General features: G+C 40.3%; 1 protein-coding gene across 2 annotated transcripts in view; it reads right to left on the reverse strand.

Moving 5' to 3' along the window:
* LOC110520350 (WD repeat and FYVE domain-containing protein 2) overlaps positions 1 to 18608 on the reverse strand; it is a 47833-nt gene that overhangs the window by 7709 nt on the left and 21516 nt on the right. The window contains exons 7-12 of one of the 2 annotated variants that reach the window (XM_021597611.2): positions 9487 to 9613; positions 9061 to 9166; positions 8519 to 8620; positions 8146 to 8276; positions 5063 to 5171; positions 1285 to 4091 (exon numbers count right to left, since the gene is read on the reverse strand). In XM_021597611.2, the coding sequence (XP_021453286.2) occupies positions 4062 to 4091; positions 5063 to 5171; positions 8146 to 8276; positions 8519 to 8620; positions 9061 to 9166; positions 9487 to 9613 (605 nt within the window). In that variant the 3' untranslated portion in view covers positions 1285 to 4061. Of the gene's footprint in view, positions 1 to 1284; positions 4092 to 5062; positions 5172 to 8145; positions 8277 to 8518; positions 8621 to 9060; positions 9167 to 9486; positions 9614 to 18608 lie in introns of those variants that run through there. The other variant, XR_002472970.2, reaches the window with a different exon arrangement.

An 18608-nucleotide genomic window follows, 5' to 3' on the forward strand; every position in this document is an offset into this window, starting at 1 on the left:
GCCTAATTAAATAAAGGTTCAATATTTTTATTGAAGTACCAAAACATTCAAGGCCATTTTCTCAAAAGTGAAGTCACAAGTTTATCAACTTTCAAATCAGAATTACTTTCCAATTGTTCCTCAAATGCAGTGTGTGTGTCTGCTTTTATCCAATGTAAAAAAAAAAAAACATTTAAAATTTGCTACATAAGACCGAATCAAGGCGGTCAGTCACATATATACTAAACAAAAATATTAAACGCAACACAAAGTGTTGGTCCCATGTTTTATGAGCTGAAATAAAATGTTTCTAAACACTTCTACATCAATGTGGATGCTACCATGATTAGGGATAATCCTTAATGATGAGTGAGAAAGTTAAATGCACAAATAGCATACTCCCATGACACGCTAACCTCTCACCACTACAATTACAGGGAGGTTGCATTTTTCTCACTCCTCATTATTCACGATTCATTCAGGATTATATGTAATCATGGTAGCATCCACATTAATGTTGAAGTTTAGAAACATACTCAATTCTTATTTACAATAAGTGACACCAAAATTACATACAATTACATTCTACTGGACAGAAAATAATCTGAAACACAACCAAAACAAACTACACATGTGTTGGATACATTTGCTGAGTCACAAGCTTGATGTAGTGAGTCATGCTATGTCTTCCCTAAATACTTTTGGTCCCCTAAAATGGGGGAACTATGTACACAAAGTGCTGTAATTTACCCTCAAATAAAATCTGTCTGCACTTTAAAATCATAGTCACTGTATCATTTAAAATACAACGTGTTGGAGTAGAGACCCAAAACAACAACAAATGTGTCACTGTACCAATACCTTTGGAGCTCATTATAATTAGAAAATATTTGACCAATATCTGAAGTTGTATGTAAAATGCATATCAGTGCTAGAGGCATCACTACAGACCCTGGCTCGATTCCAGGCTGTATCACAACCGGCTGTGAATGGGAGTCCCTTGGGCGGCGCACAATTGGCCCAGCGTCATCTGGGTTTGGCCGGGGTAGGCCGTCATAAATAAGAATGTGTTATTAACGGACTTGCCTAGTTAAATAAAGGTTAAATAAATAAAATAGATAATAACCGACACTCTTAGATTAGATGAAAAATACAATTCTTTATGTTTTGTATTTTTCTGTTAGAGGACTACAGTAAAACTTTAGCTCCAATACTATTGTTTTTTCTCTCCAAACATCTAGTCAGCAAATAACTTTGACAATTTGTAACTCATTGTGATTGCTGTTTGAATAACCTTGCATTGACTTTCTGGACAAAGCGTGATTTATTGACAGATTGAACAATAGAGAGAGCTGATGAGCTGAACAACTTGTTTTAAATGAAGAATTCAGCTGAATCTCTACATGAATACTAGGCATTCACATGAAGAGACATCCTGTCTTTGTCACCTCATATACATTTTATGAAATACAAACATGAGTACATCAGCTGCAGTACAACAAGGGGAAATAAAATGATAGAATGATAAGAGCACACATCTCTACTCAGATGACCTGTACCCAGATCAGCTTTAGGATGAGACATGTAGGAATGATATTCTTAACGACTAGAAAATCTCCAATAATCTGCTGCTTGGACAAACTGCACATTAAGACCGGAGGGAAATGGCACAGAACAGGATTAAGGAGTTAGCTACCTTGCTTTGATAAACAGATATACTATAGCTCTTGATTTTCTGATTCCAGATCCTGCTTTGTGATAAACCCCCCTGGGTTACACACACACAGTACAGCACCAACCTGTGAGAATCATACTGCATCACATAAAATCGGTATGCCTAGGTGACAGACTGACAGTTCATCCATTTAGTAACACTAGTGTTGCCAATGATAACATGCTGATGAAAGCCGAGAAAGAAACTGCTATCCAGGTTACATAAAAACATAACACGAAAAACGTATTTCAAATCATATCAGCAGTCATTCAGATATTATAAATCAGTCTTGGTTTATGAATCAACATGGAACTCATACCTTTTTGCCTCCCAACAATGATAACTGTACAGAGGTCATTAAATGAGGAAACGGATAGGAATAGTATAATTCTCAAGTCAGTGATTGACTACTACAGTAAATAGCATTAGAGCCCCATACAGCCATTCTCCACCAGTAGATATGTATTAGCTTTGGCCCAAGATATGTGTGACGGATTAATCAACATGCTAGTATTCATGAAAAAGTATCATGGCTAATTATGGTTGCATAACACAAATATAAACATGCAGACAGGTTGTTGTGGTTTTACAATAGTGGCTCTGCCTAGAAAACAAATCATGTGCATGAACTTAACTTGAACAACTGTAGTTATATCCAGGATATGACACCTATCATAACCATCCATATACTTTGAGAATGTTAAAGCGTAAAAAACTGTATGTATCACACAAAAGTCCTGATTCATAGCCACACTATCAGTCAATGATAATGACCTTGATGGTGTGTGTATTACATGAGAGATGTCTATCTTGGAGGCTACAGTAACACACACACAGGAATAAATAAACTCATCAAAACACAAATACATTTGACACACACATCCACTAACAACTGATCACCAGTCTGGTATACCCCTCACCTCAACGGAAAATAAATATTGTCAGCCTACAACCCTGTGTCATTTGAGTCTGTAGACAACATATTGTAAGTGTATGTATTGGACAATAAAAAGTGCTTTGTTATGATTTTGTTCTCTGAGAAATTGAACCGTAACAACTGAAGTGCAAATAACATAGAAGAGACTACAAGTAGTGAATCATGTTTAAGTAAGGCTGCAACATTTCTGGAACTTTCAATAAATTCCCTGGTTTTCCCGAAATTCCGTTTGGAAGATTCCCGGAATAGGCAGGAAATCCGGTATCCAACGACCAACCACTATTTCTGGAAAACCAGGGAATTTACTGAATGTTTCTGGAATTTTGCCACCCTAAGTCCACTACCGAAGTCAAAAGTATAGTAAGTGACATTTCAATAACTCTACAATAAAGTAAAGTAATGAACATGTTCTTTATGATTTACAATTTCAATTGGCAAGCCTAAACTAGAACTTCAGTTTGTAATACAGTATTCATAAAAAAATAAACAAAAGAAAAACATTTCTTTCTCCAAGTCCTCTACATCTGTGGCGGTCAACCATTACCTGACAGTGAGATACCACATGTAGACTTGTTCACCAGCTGTGTGTGTATGTGTGATGACTTTCAGAGAGCATAGAAGCTATACAGTGGTACCCTCAAATTCACCTCTGGACCTCATTGCTCCCCTATAATCAGGGACTGATTTAGACCTGGGACACCAGGTGGTTGCAATTAATTATCAGGTACAACAGGAAACAAGCAGGATTCGTAGCTCGTAGGGTAAGAGCTTAATTCCCATACATTAGGCTATGACCCTCCTGACACCAACTGAAACATGATCCACCTAGGAACAGTGGTATTTTGCCCTCTGCAGACTGCAACAATGTTAAAAACAAAGAGTCAAACCAATGAGCCTTATAAGGTCAACTTTGGGACCTTCTGTAGTTTCATGAATATATTAGAGTATTCCATCTAACTGGTATTCACAACCCAGGTACATTTCGTGCTTCAATTTGTTTTAGGACTATTGGTTCATTCTTTCTGTTAACTGGAGGGAAAGCTATAAGAAAATAAGAGGAAGGCACTTCAATATAAGCTTTATATTTGCCCACCTAGCTGTATTTGATGTTCAGTAGGTAAACTGAGTTCCCTTTACTACAAAACTATTGTCATAAATATAATAACAAACCAAACAATATAGGGAATTATTTATGCAGCCAGTGTAAAGCTTTTCACGTTTAGTCACCAAGAGGGACGAGGACAGGCAAGAAAGGCCTGGTGTTTCTAGGTTCTGTGGATGTTGCTCTGCTGTTGTAAGTTGTTTAGCTGTTGTTGTGGTGGTTGTTCTTGTTGACATCCCCTCTTCCTCTCAGGATGACAGCCACCAGGCTGTAAGCTCTACCCTGATAGGTGGATGGAGCTCCATGTTGCTCCCTGTCAACGATGACTCTCAGGAGACCACTGGAGTCATGTCCCAGAGCTGTTGAGACACACACAAACATAAGCTGTATAGAAAAACAGACTCCTTCATACACATATATGCACCCAAGAAAATACTTTGCATAAATGTATCCTCCTGTATTAGATACAAAGTGTCTGTGTAACAGTACAAATTTAAACCGTCCCCTCGCCCATACCCGGGCGCGAACTAGGGACCTTCTGCACACATCAACAGTCACCCTCGAAGCATCGTTACCCGTCGCGCCACAAAAGCCGCGGCCCTTGCAGAGCAAGGGGAACTACTACTTCAAGGTCTCAGAGCAAGTGACGTCACTGATTGAAACGCTATTTAGCGCCCACGCTAACTAAACTAGCCGTTTCACATCTGTTACACTCACCCCCCTTTTGACCTTCCTCCTTTTTTCGCAGCAACCAGTAATCCGGGTCAACAGCATCAATGTAACAGTACAAATTTAAACCGTCCCCTCGCCCATACCCGGGCGCGAACTAGGGACCTTCTGCACACATCAACAGTCACCCTCGAAGCATCGTTACCCATCGCGCCACAAAAGCCGCGGCCCTTGCAGAGCAAGGGGAACTACTACTTCAAGGTCTCAGAGCAAGTGACGTCACTGATTGAAACGCTATTTAGCGCCCACGCTAACTAAGCTAGCCGTTTCACATCTGTTACACTCACCCACCTTTTGACCTTCCTCCTTTTTCCGCAGCAACCAGTAATCCGGGTCAACAGCATCAATGTAACAGTACAAATTTAAACCGTCCCCTCGCCCATACCCGGGCGCGAACTAGGGACCTTCTGCACACATCAACAGTCACCCTCGAAGCATCGTTACCCATCGCGCCACAAAAGCCGCGGCCCTTGCAGAGCAAGGGGAACTACTACTTCAAGGTCTCAGAGCAAGTGACGTCACTGATTGAAACGCTATTTAGCGCCCACGCTAACTAAACTAGCCGTTTCACATCTGTTACATCTGGTCGTGTCTGTCTCACCTTGATGACTTTGTCGGCCCCAGAGGTCAGCAGCCAGCCTGTGGTGGGCTCGTAGTGCATGTAAACTATGCTGTGCTTGCTGTCATGGAATGTCGCCGTGGGCGCCCGGCTGTAAGACGGGAGGGGGGGAAACAGTTATCACCAAACATATAGGAAAAACATTTGATGACCAGAAGATGTCCCCAACAAAGGATCACCATACCAACGCGAAATGGAAATATCATTGACATGTCTATCGCTGAGAGTTTTTTTTGTGCTTTCCTTGGGAAGCCTAACAAGCAGCCCAGAAAAGGGCTAAAAATAGCCCACATCAACCAAATTCATAAAATCGATAACTTGCTAACAGTAGACAACAATCATATACTGGGTATCTCTGAAACTCCCTTAGATAATTAATTTGATGACACAATGGTAGCAACACATGGTTATAACATCTACAGAGGAAACAGAAATGCCAATGGGGAAGGTGTTGCTGTATATATTCAGAGTCATATTCATGTAAAGCTTAGAGAGGATCTCAAGTCAAATGCTATTGATTTAATATAATTTCAGCTGCCTCACCTAAAGCCTATTCTTGTGGGAAGTTGCTATAAGGACCCCCGAGTGCTAACAGTCAGTATCTGGATAACATGCGTGAAATGCTTGAAAGTGTATGTGATATCAACAGAGGTCTATTCTCATCAAACTGGTTCTCATCAAGCTGTCCACTCAAGAAAGCTTCAAACTGTAACCAGTACCTGTAATCTGGTACAGGTTATTAGTCAACCTACCAAGGTATTTACAAACAGCACAGGTACTAAATCATCCATGTGTATTGATCACATCTTTACTAATGCTGCTCTAAAGCAGTATCCTCACCCATCAGATGTAGCAATCATAATATAGTGGCCATATGTAGAAAAACCATCCAAAAATATCTGCTGATCTGTTGTGTTTAATGAGGAGCAACCAGATACTGCACTTATGGAATTGCTTCTTCCAATTACCGATAAGCATTCAACCATTAAGAAACCGACTGTCAAAACTGCTAAATCCCAGTGGATTGATGAGGAATTTAAAACTGTATGGTTAAGAGGGTCGAGGAAAAAGGAATGGCAATTAAGTCTGGCAGCACAGCTGATTGGCAAACCTACTGTAAATTGAGAAGTCATGTGACTAAACAAAAATAAGAAACAGTACCACGAAACAAAGATAAATGATAAAGGATGATGGTAAAAAGCTTTGGAGTACCTTAAATGACATATTAGGCAAAAAGGCAAACCACGTGCCATCTCCTCATTGGTTTTTAGGAGCAAATACCCATGTGGGTGATTGAAAGATGAACGTAGGTCCACACTCTGGTAGGTTGTAGTAATGCTGTTGGTTGCCAACCGCCATATAAAGTCCAAAAAAGAAAAATAAGCCTTAAGGAAGGAGGAGAGATGACGAGAAACTAATTTGGTTGACCGTTTTATCTGTGGATTAACTGTCGGAGTTGAGGACCTTGTGCATTTCAGGTAAAATAACAACCCAATGTTTACATACCAGGATAAATTAACTAGCAACAGCAAGCTAGCTAGCTAAATTGCCATAAATGTTGAATGCTTTTTGACCTGTCCCCAAATTAATATAATTGGTTCAGAGTTTGTTTTGATATTTCAACTTGCGTGTCCTGATCGCTTCTGGTGTGAGTGAACAAAATCAAAGTGTGCACAATGGCCGGTTTGGTCAGCATGTTAGGCATCAAACTCAGTCTTCATATTCATGCAGAACTGACCTGATAATGAAAGACAAGCATTGTAATTATGAATTCTGTAAAGTGAGTGTGGAAGAGGTGTGTGACCTCAGACCTGGAGAGAAGCAAAAATCATTCAGCTACCCAAGAATAGCAAAGCACCCTTTACCTGGTTCAAACACCCGACCAATCAGCCTACTACCGGCTCTTAGTAAACTTTTGGAAAAAATTGTGTTTGACCAGGTACAATTTTATTTTACTGTAAACTGATTAACAGCAGCATGCTTTATGGGGAAGGTCACTTAACATGTACAGCACAGAACGGTGTACAGCACTGACACACCAACACAAAAGACCAATGATTGGATGAAAGAAATGAATAAGAAGATTGTGGGGGCTGTATTGTTAAGACTTCAGCTTTCGATATTATCGATCATAATCTGTTGCTGAAAAAAAGTATGTGTTATGGCTTTACATACTCTGCTATATTGTGGATAGAGAGCTACCTATCTAAATAAGTATTTTGCTTTAAAATATACTTAAGCATCAAAGGTAAACGTAATTTCTAAAATATACATAAGTATCAAAAGTAAAAGTATTAATAATTTAACATTTCTTACATTAGGCAAACCAGACTGCACTATTTCATTTTTAAATGTTTTATTTAGGAATAGTCACTAGAACACTCAGAGATAATCTTAACTACAGTATTCAATGACATTCCAGATGATTCTGTGCTTCCAACTTAGTGGCAACAGTTTGGGGTAAGTCCATTTCCTGTTTCAGCATGACAATGCCCCCGTGCACAATTTTTATTTAGATTTTATTTTTTTAACCTTTATTTAAATAGGCAAGTCAGTTAAGAACAAATTCTTATTTTCAATGACGGCCTAGGAACAGTGCCTGTTCAGGGGCAGAACGACAGATTTGTACCTTGTCAGCTCGGGGATTTGAACTTGGTTAATAGTCCAACGCTCTAACCACTAGGCTACCCTGCCGCCCCAAAATTGAGGTCCATAAAGAAATGGTCTGTCGAGATCGGTGTGGAAGAACTTGACTGGCCACTAGGCTCTGACCTCAACCCCATCGAACACCTTTGGGATGAATTGGAACGCCGACTACGAGCCAGGAGTAATCACCCAACATCAGTGCCCAACCTCACTAATGCTCTTGTGGCTGAATGGATACTCCAATATCTATTTGAAAGCCTTCCCTGAAGAGTGGAGGCTGTTATAGCAGCAAAGGGGGGACCAACTCCATATTAATACCCATTATTTTGAAATTAGATGTTCGTCATGTATTTTTACTCAAGTACTTTACACCACTGATGTTATTAGCTTTTTTGTGCACAGTTGTGTGTGTTACTCACTCCTCGTCTGTGATGGACTCATGGCAGCTGTCACACACCCGCACCTCGAACTCGAAGCCCATGAGAGGGATGGTGGAGCGCTTGGCAGAGCACTTTCCACACACAGCCTGCCCACACTTCCTGCAGTGGTGCTGGGGGAGAGGAGATAGGAGATACTGAGGCTTGGGTTGGGCCTATTCGGCTGGCAGACAACGACAATGTGCATATAGCTCACTCATGTAGACTCACAAACAGGTGAGGCCACACCAGGGCTGTTTTTCTGTATTTCAACATGCCATTGTAAGAACACAAAATAGGGACTTCTCCTGCCCTTTTGTGGACAATAGGTGAACTACACCCCAGAGTGATAGTGACAGTATGGAGCCCACTGTACCTGGCGCAGGCCGATCTTCTTACTGTCCCACATCTGTTTGAAGTTCCAGAAGAATGGTTGCTCACACTTCTGACACGAGTCACTGTCCAGCCACTCTGGGGTCTGTGGGAACACACAGATAGACAGGTTGAAAACAGACCTTAAATACAGTAATTCTCTAGAATCAGCTTTCCCTTTCTCAATTCTACCTTTAACCATTGGGAGTTAATAAAGGGAACTGACCCATAATCAGTGCTTAGGTGTAACCTAAGTGAGAGATGGTTAGAGCCAAACAAAGCCATAGGTAGTCTACACAGATTCAGCAAACTATCTGCCATGTTGGCACTGAACACCTCATTTGCATTCAGTACATGAACATTCAAATTTTCATTCAGTTTGTCATTCTCTGTCTGTGCATCTATGGCTGTGGTTTAAAGCCACTCGGTCTGTTTCAGGTCTCTCTCTCACACCCCCCCCTGCAATCCGTCTCACTGCCTTGAGGTTTCTCTTCCTCCCTCCTTCTGCTCCATCCCTCTATCTATTTCAGTCCATCCCTCCCTCACCTCCTGTCTGGTCACGTCCATGTTCCAGATGACGATGCCTCCATCTGAGCTGCAGGAGATCAGTTGACGTGTGTGTGGCGCATAGCACAGGCCCTGGACCTTATCACTGCATAGTTAACACACACACACAAGGATGCAGTATATAAAGCTTGATTTGATGATTTCATACATTCTATCCACAAGTGCTCTTGGTTTTCCATTTTGCGGACTCAGACACCTTCTCCAACTGCATGACTGTAAATGTATCAGCCTAAAGTTATGGATCATTACTTAGCAGAAACGCCCCTTAGGAGACTACTAGAGGCATTTCAACCGTTTCTAAGACTGTATCATCCAGATGAATACACTGGGTTTTAATACTACATTGGGAGTACATTTGAAGACTATATTGGATGACCATGTTGACGTTCAGTGTGCAAGTCTTACTTGTGTCCCTGCAGTTCTATGGCGGTGCCTTTGCGTCCCCCGATGTCCCACATGATGATGGAGTGATCTGAGCTGCCAGAGAACAACACTCTCTGGGCCGGGTCCCAACACAGTGCCGTCACGTTGCCTAGAGACAGCAGAACACTCAACACACATTCTTTAGATCGTACTGGAGATAACGAACATTCCCAGCCTCTGGATCTTTAACTCGACCTGGTCAAGGCTGCACCAAGTGGAACAAACTAAAGAAACAAACTAAAACGGCTCACTGAGTTTCTACTTCTTGGTAAGACAGCAAATGCACATCCACCCCCCCATAGCAGAAGGACAACTTGATTATTTACTTGTAATTTTAAAATATGGTGCAAATTCATCATGTCAAATATAAGCCAGTACACCAGGCACCAAATATGATCCATTGTCCTCTTAACACCCACTCTCATCCCGTAGCTCTTCCACCATCCCATGTACTGTTTATTATTGTGAAAGTAAATTACCACCAAAAAGTTAGAAAGAGCAAAAAAGTAGGGTAAAAATAAAAAAGAGGAGAAAGAGAAAAATGATTTAAAGAAAATAGGGAGAAGTCAAAACAGGACAAAACAAGAGACGACCAGACAGGACAAGACAGGAGGGGACAACAAAGGACCAGACTAGTGGATAAGTTGCCAGTTAGAAGATATATAATAATTAGGTAGGAAGTGCCATATTTGGGGTTGCCTGGGGGCAGTGTAGGATAGAAATGGTTCCAAGATTGTGTAAAAGTCCTTCAGTTTGTTATTTAGTTTGAAGATGGATATCTCCAGGGAGGCTAGGTCAGACCATAAACTAAGCCAGTGTATGGTTGAAACATTGGATCTGCTTTTCGACTTGAACAATATCCCTTTTTTTCCAGATTGTTAATGAGATCAAAATAGTCCTTAAAAGAAACAGGGGTCGTCATCATCAAAATAGTGTAGTATACAGAGTGAAGGGGATGAAAACATGGTAATATGGAAGATGACAGACAATGCTTTTTCCAGTAATTCTCAATGATGGGGACAAAGCCAGAACACATGGAGATGAGTGTCGGGAACATATTTTTGGCAGAAAAAACACAGAAGCGAATCAACAAGCCCCATCAGCCACCAAGTTCCATAGATATTGTGGAATTTATGTAGGACTTTGTACTGGATAAGTTTAGTTTTCTTATTATATGAGATGCTGTGGGTGGTGGTAAATACTTTCTTCTGGGCTTCCCCGTTAAGGGAGATGTCCAAATCACTGGTTTCATTTCTCTAGGGAGGATAGAGCATCACCTACTCCTGTCAGTTTTTAAAACATTTTGGAAGTAATATTTATTGAACTCTGGTTGTCTAAGAACAATCGGCTTAGCTCCGAGATATGTTAATGCTTCGCATTGAATTGCAATTTAGATTTAAGAAGCTGTTTAATCTGTAGGTACTGAACAGTCGAGGAGCTATTCAAATGAATCCTTTTCTGTATCTAAACTGAACAAAAATATAAAACGCAACATGCAACAATGTCAACGATTTTACTGAGTTACAGTTCATAGAAGGAAATGAGTCAATTGAAATAGTTTAATTAGGCCCTAATCAATAGATGTCATGACTGGGCAGGGGCACAGCCATGGGGAGCCATGCCCACCCAATCAGAATGAATTTTTCCCCATAAAAGGGCTTTATTAGAGACAGAAATAGTCCTCAGTTTTATCAGCTGACCGGGTGGATGGTTTCAGACGATCCTGCATGTGAAGAAGCCGAATGTGGGGGTCCTGGGCTGGTTACATGAGGTCTGCGGTTATGAGGCCAGTTGGACATACTGCAAAATTCTCTAAAACGGCGTTGGAGGAGCGATATGGTAGAGAAATTAACATTCAATTCTATGGCAACAGCTCTGGTGGACATTCCTGAAGTCAGCATGCCAATTGCATGCTCCCTCAAAACCTGGAGACATCTGTGGCATTGTGCTGTGTGACAAAACTGCAAATTTTAGAGTGGCCTTTTATTGTCCCCAGTACAAGGTACACCTGTGTAACGATCATGCTGTTTAATCATCTTATTGATATGCCACACCTATCAGGTGGATGGATTATCTTGTCAAAGGAGAAATGGTCACTAACAGGGATGTAAACAAATTTGTGCACACAATTTGAGAGAAATACACTTTTTGTACAAATGAAAAACTTCTCGGATTTTTTATTTCAGTTCATGAAACATGGGACCAACACTTTACATGTTGCGTTTATATTTTTGTTCAGTACTTAAATGAAATGTCCTTTATCAAGTAACTTGTCCATGCTTCCAGTGTATTTAATGTGAAGGGATTGGAAAAGGGCAGTTTTCAACAGATTGAAAAATATAGGGAAGATCTTGAATCTTAAGTGGTTTTACGCAGGAGTCTTCTATATCAATCCAGGAAGGTGAGTTTACAGCCATTTGGCTGTTATTCATTCCAAAGGCCAAATAATAACTTAGAAAGTCTGGTGCTACTAGTCTGCCTTTGGGTTTTCAGTATTGTAATATAGTAAGTTTAATTCTGGCCTTTCTCTGTCTCCAATAAAATCTTGAGATTTTATGAATGGTTAAGGGTATCAAACCATTTCTGTGGGGGGGGGGGGGGGGGGGGGGGACTGGAATCATTTTAAATGTATTAATACGATCGGCAAGAGACAAAGGAAGAGGTCCATCTTTCGAGATCTTCTTTGACCAATTTCAATGGTTGAGGAAAATTATATTCAAACAATTTATCTAGCCTGTGTGGTACTTGTTCTCAGAGATATTTAATGCCTTGAGGTGACCATCTGAAGGGGATATTTTTGGCTAAAGTGTCCCAATAAAATATATTTATAGGGAGGATCTCTGATTTGCCCCAGTTCATCTTTTATCCTGAGATACTGCAGAATGTGTTAATTGTTCGAGAGCAAGAACTTGTTGGACTTATCCCTGAGTTCATGGCTATTTTGTTGTGTTCTTATAACTAAACGCCTGTTTCTGTCTAAATAAGAATTTAATTAAGTTAGAGTCTGGCCTGTAATAGTCGCTTAGGAATATTATTGGTTTGAATGGATGCAAGGAGGGTATCAAGAGCATTGACATTTTTCCTCTAAGTACAACTTTAGCAGTTTCCCAGAGTAGCATTGGAAATTTGGGACATCAAAGATGCATTACCGATGAAAAGGTCTATATGGGAATACGTTTTATGATGAGGTGAGAAATAGGTATACTCTCTCTTGTCTGGATTGAAGAGGCACCAAATATCCACCATATCTTGTTCTATCATGTATCCTTTAATGGTCCTGGGTCGCTTGTTGAATGCATGTGCCATGGGACCCTGTTAACTAGTGGGTCAAGAACAGTGTTAAAGTCCCCAATTAGAATTCTTGTAAATGCTTGAAGATTAAATACAAAAACTGAGGACAGACAGTATTGGGACCATATAAATTCAGTATGGTGTATGATTGATTCTACCATGAATTAAGATGAAGCGCCCTTCAGTCTTTGAAAAAAAAATGATGAGTTTAAATAGTGTTTATTTTTTTGAGGATGGCAACCCCTCTGCTCTTGGGAGTTAAAGGAAGAATAGTCAAATTGGCTTATTCACTTTATTTGTAATTTTTCATGTTCAAGGTCAGTTAGATGTGTTTCTTGTAATAAACATATCTGACTTGAACTGCCTGAGAGGGGAGAGGATTCTCAACCATTATTCCTCTAAAGTTCCAAGAGGATGCAGTTAGAGTAGCATCACTCAGTTTAGGTTGGCATTCAAATATATGTGGTATTAATACAGTATTATACATGTCTATGATCGTCAATGTAAATGTTGCTGAGATTATGGCATACCAGGGATCCCATTAATCTAACAGGCAGTTTGATCAGGCAGCAGCTAGAGAGTAAGACAAAAAAGGATCGACCTTCGAAACATATAACGCACAACCAATAACATACACACATTCAGTAAGCAGGACAACAGAAAATAAATACAATGATGCATTGAATGAATGTTGAAAAAAATTCAAGTGAATTGCCTCTTTAGGCCACCATTTACGCTCATGTAAATCTCGAGCCATTCTTGAGCACCCTCGTGTTAAATTCTTACTTATGTTCAGGGCAGTTTAACAGGCAGATAATTGCATAATGGCAAACGTGTAATAGGGTTGAATGGCGAGAACCCGGTTACCGAGATTTACCACCCAAAACCACTCCCTTTTCCCAGAATAAATAACTGAGAGAAACATGTAAATTATAATAAATTATTTATATGAACAGCATGGCGTGAAATGGAAATAAATCTGGCTTCTCTACCACCTCCGCATGATGAATCAACGCTCAGAGTGGGGACAGACCCATCTCAGTATGGAGGGCAGTTCACAATGCATGTAGACCTGTCATCTCATCATGGTAACTTTTTTCTCTTGTGACAGGTAGGCCTAAATTTGCTGCAGCATAGCCTATGTATGCTACAGTAATATAAATACAGAATGTGTGTCTAATTTACCCATCTCCAAATCAAATCAAATTCTATTTGTCACATGTGCCGAATACAACAGGTGTAGTAGACCTTATAGTGAAATGCTTAATTACAGCCCTTAAGCAACAATGCAGTTTAATAAAAATACAAAAGATACAATTAAAATAAAAGTAACAAATAATTAAAGAGCAGCAGTAAAATAACAAGAGAGAGGCTATATACAGTGGGTACTGGTTAATAGAGGTAATTGAGTCCTCAACTGGCAGTGTCATTAAATAGTACCCGCAAAACACCAGTCTCGACGTCAACAGTGAAGAGGCGACTCCGGGATGCTGGCCTTCTAGGCAGTGTTGCAAAGAAAAAGCCATATCTCAGACTGGCCAATAAAAATAAAAGATTAAGATGGGCAAAAGAACACAGACACTGGACTGTCACGTCTTTATTTTAGTTGGTCAGGGTGTGAGTTGGGGTGGGCATTCTATGTTGTTTTTCTATGTTTTGTTTTGTTGTTATATTTCTATGTGTTTGGTTTGTATGGTTCTCAATCAGAGGCAGGTGTCAGTCGTTGTCTCTGATTGGGAGCCATATTTAGGTAGCCTGTTTTCTATTGTGTTTTGCGGGTGGTTGTATCCTGTGTTAGTACCATACGGGACTGTTTCGGTTGATTGTTTGTACTTTTGTTCAGTTGATTTATTAAATATATCATTATGGACACTTACCACGCTGCACATTGTTCTGATCCTTGCTACTCCTCCTCTGAAGAGGAATTCCATTACACTGGACAGAGGAACTGCCTAGAAGGCCAGCATCCGGGAGTCGCTTCTTCATTGTTGACGTTGAGACTGGTGTTTTGCATTTAATGACGCTGCCAGTTGAGGACTTGTGAGGTGCCTGTTTCTCAAACTAGACACTAATGTACTTGTACTCTTGCGCAGTTGTGCACCGGGGCCTCCCACTCCTCTTTCTATTCTGGTTAGATCCAGTTTGCGCTGTTCTGTGAAGGGAGTAGTACAAAGCCTTGTACAAGATCTTCAGTTTCTTGGCAATTTCTCGCATGGAATAGCTTTCATTTCTCAGAACAAGAATAGACTGCCGAGTTTCAGAAGAAACGTATTTCTTTCTAGCCTGTAATCGGACCCACAAATGCTGATGCTACACATACTCAACTAGTCTAAAGAAGGCCAGTTTTATTGCTACTTTAAACAGAACAACAGTTTTCAACTGTGCTAACATAATTGCAAAAGGGTTTTCTAATGATCAATTACCCTTTTAAAATACTAAACTTGGATTAGCTAACACAATGTGCCATTGGAACACAGGGGTGATGGTTGTTGATAATGGGCCTCTGTACACCTACGTAAACATTCCATTAAAAAAATCTGCCATTTCCAGTTACAATAGTAATTTACAACATTAACAATGTCTACACTGTGTTTCTGATCAATTTGATGTTATTTTAAATGGACAAAAAAAAAGTGTTTTTCTTTCAAAAACAAGGACATTTCTAAGTGACCCCAAACTTTTGAATGGTAGTGTGTGTATATATATTTTACCCCAAAAACATATGGGGGATTGGAAATGCAGACAATTACATTGATGGAAGCAACAATCTGCAATATCAAAGCTGATCCACCCATGGGAAAAAAAACATTTTATACAATAAGAAATACTAAAAAGACAAAGAAATATGTAGTACCGACAATCTGCAAAGGCAGATTAGCCACTCGTCGCCGGATCCTCACAAGGCACCCCAATCTCCTTCCTTAAAACCTCTGTCTATTTCTCCTGCGAATGACGGGGATGAGGGCCTGTTCGGGTCTCTTGATTAAATCCCTCTTGTCCGACTCATTTAAGACAAAGTATTCGTCCAGTTCAAGGTGAGTAATCACTGTTCTGATGTCCAGAGGCTCTTCTCGATCATAAGAGATGGGAGCAGCCACATTATGTACAAAATAAGTTACAAACAAGGCGAAAATCAAACAAAATAGCACGGTTAAGAACCCATAAAACGGACATCCCCTCCGGCGCCATCGTAATCTCCATCTGGCTTTCAGGGTTACCTTGTTTTTCAATTGTAAACGTAACTTTTTTGTTATGTAGCTGCAGAGATTTAAAATAGCCTTTCACTCTAATATCATCAGTGCACAAGTGAGCCCCCTCCAGCAGTCTCTCGGCTGACTGGCTCGTTGCGAACTGTGTAAAGACCATTTCTTCCGATCAAAGACCGTAATAAATTTGCCAGAATTGTACATAATTATGACATAACATTGAAGGTTGTGCAATGTACAGTGCCTTGCTAAAGTATTCGGCCCCCTTGAACTTTGCGACCTTTTGCCACATTTCAGGCTTCAAACATAAAGATATAAAACTGTATTTTTTTGTGAAGAATCAACAACAAGTGGGACACAATCATGAAGTGGAACGACATTTATTGGATATTTCAAACTTTTTTAACAAATCAAAAACTGAAAAATTGGGTGTGCAAAATTATTCAGCCCCCTTAAGTTAATACTTTGTAGCGCCACCTTTTGCTGCGATTACAGCTGTAAGTCGCTTGGGGTATGTCTCTATCAGTTTTGCACATCGAGAGACTGAAATTGTTTCCCATTCCTCCTTGCAAAACAGCTTGAGCTCAGTGAGGTTGGATGGAGAGCATTTGTGAACAGCAGTTTTCAGTTCTTTCCACAGATTCTCAATTGGATTCAGGTCTGGACTTTGACTTGGCCATTCTAACACCTGGATATGTTTATTTTTTAACCATTCCATTGTAGATTTTGCTTTATGTTTTGGATCATTGTCTTGTTGGAAGACAAATCTCCGTCCCAGTCTCAGGTCTTTTGCAGACTCCATCAGGTTTTCTTCCAGAATGGTCCTGTATTTGGCTCCATCCATCTTCCCATCAATTTTAACCATCTTCCCTGTCCCTGCTGAAGAAAAGCAGGCCCAAACCATGATGCTGCCACCACCATGTTTGACAGTGGGGATGGTGTGTTCAGCTGTGTTGCTTTTACGCCAAACATAACGTTTTGCATTGTTGCCAAAAAGTTCAATGCTTGATTGTGTCCCACTTGTTGTTGATTCTTCACAAAAAAATACAGTTTTATATCTTTATTTTTGAAGCCTGAAATCTGGCAAAAGGTCGCAAAGTTCAAGGGGGCCGAATATTTACGCAAGGCACTGTAACAGCAATATTTAGACTTAGGGTTGCCACCGGTTAGATAAAATACGTAACGGTTCCGTATTTCACTGAAATAATAAACGTTTTGTTTTCGAAATGATAGTTTCCGGATTTGACCATATTAATGACCAAAGGCTCATATTTCTGTGTGTTATTATATTATAATTAAGTATATGATTTCATACTTGATAGAGCAGTCTGACTGAGCAGTGGTAGGCAGCAGCAGGCTAGTAAGCATTCATTCAAACAGCACTTTCCTGCAGCTCTTTGTTTGCTTTTTTACATGGCAAATATTGCTCTTTTACTTTCTTCTCCAACACTTTGTTTTTGCATTATTTAAATCAAATTGAACACGTTTCATTATTTATTTGAGACTAAATTGATTTTATTGATGTATTAAATTAAGTTAAAATAAAAGTGTTCATTCAGTATTGTTGTAATAGTCATTATTACACACACACACACACACACATATATACAGTGGGGAGAACAAGTATTTTATACACTGCCAATTTTGCAGGTTTTCCTACTTACAAAGTATGTAGAGTTCTGTCATTTTTATCATAGGTACACTTCAAATGTGAGAGACGGAATCTAAAACAAAAATCCAGGAAATCACATTGTATGGTTTTTAAGTAATTCATTTGCATTTTATTGAATGATATAGGTATTTGATACATCAGAAAAGCAGAACTTAATATTTGGTACAGAAACCTTTGTTTGCAATTACAGAGATCATACGTTTCCTGTAGTTCTTTACCAGGTTTGCACACACTGCAGCAGGGATTTTGGCCCACTCCTCCATACAGTACTTCTCCAGATCCTTCAGGTTTCGGGGCTGTCGCTGGGCAATACGGACTTTCAGCTCCCTCCAAAGATTTTCTATCGGGTTCAGGTCTGGAGACTGGCTTGGCCACTCCAGGACCTTGAGAAGCTTCTTACGGAGCCACTCCTTAATTACCCTGGCTGTGTGTTTCGGGTCGTTGTCATGCTGGAAGACCCAGCTACGACCCATCTTCAATGCTCTTACTGAGGGAAGGAGGTTGTTGGCCAAGATCTCAAGATACATGGCTCCATCCATCCTCCCCTCAATACGGTGCAGTCGTCCTGTCCCCTTTGCAGAGAAGCATCCCCAAAGAATGATGTTACCACCTCCATGCTTCACAATTGGGATGGTGTTCTTGGGGTTGTACTCATCCTTCTTCTTCCTCCAAACACGGTGAGCGGAGTTTAGACCAAAAAGCTCTATTTTTGTCTCATCAGACCACATGACCTTCTCCCAATCCACCTCTGGATCATCCAGATGGTCATTGGCAAACTTCGGACGGGCCTGGACATGCGCTGGCTTGAGCAGGGGGACCTTGCGTGCGCTGCAGGATTTTAATCCATTACGACGTAGTGTGTTACTAATGGTTTTCTTTGAGACTGGGGATCCCTCACCTTCCTCATGATCATTGACGCCCCACGAGGTGAGATC

Source organism: Oncorhynchus mykiss, chromosome 3 (genome assembly GCF_013265735.2).
Source record: "Oncorhynchus mykiss isolate Arlee chromosome 3, USDA_OmykA_1.1, whole genome shotgun sequence".
NCBI classification, from domain to species: domain Eukaryota; kingdom Metazoa; phylum Chordata; class Actinopteri; order Salmoniformes; family Salmonidae; genus Oncorhynchus; species Oncorhynchus mykiss.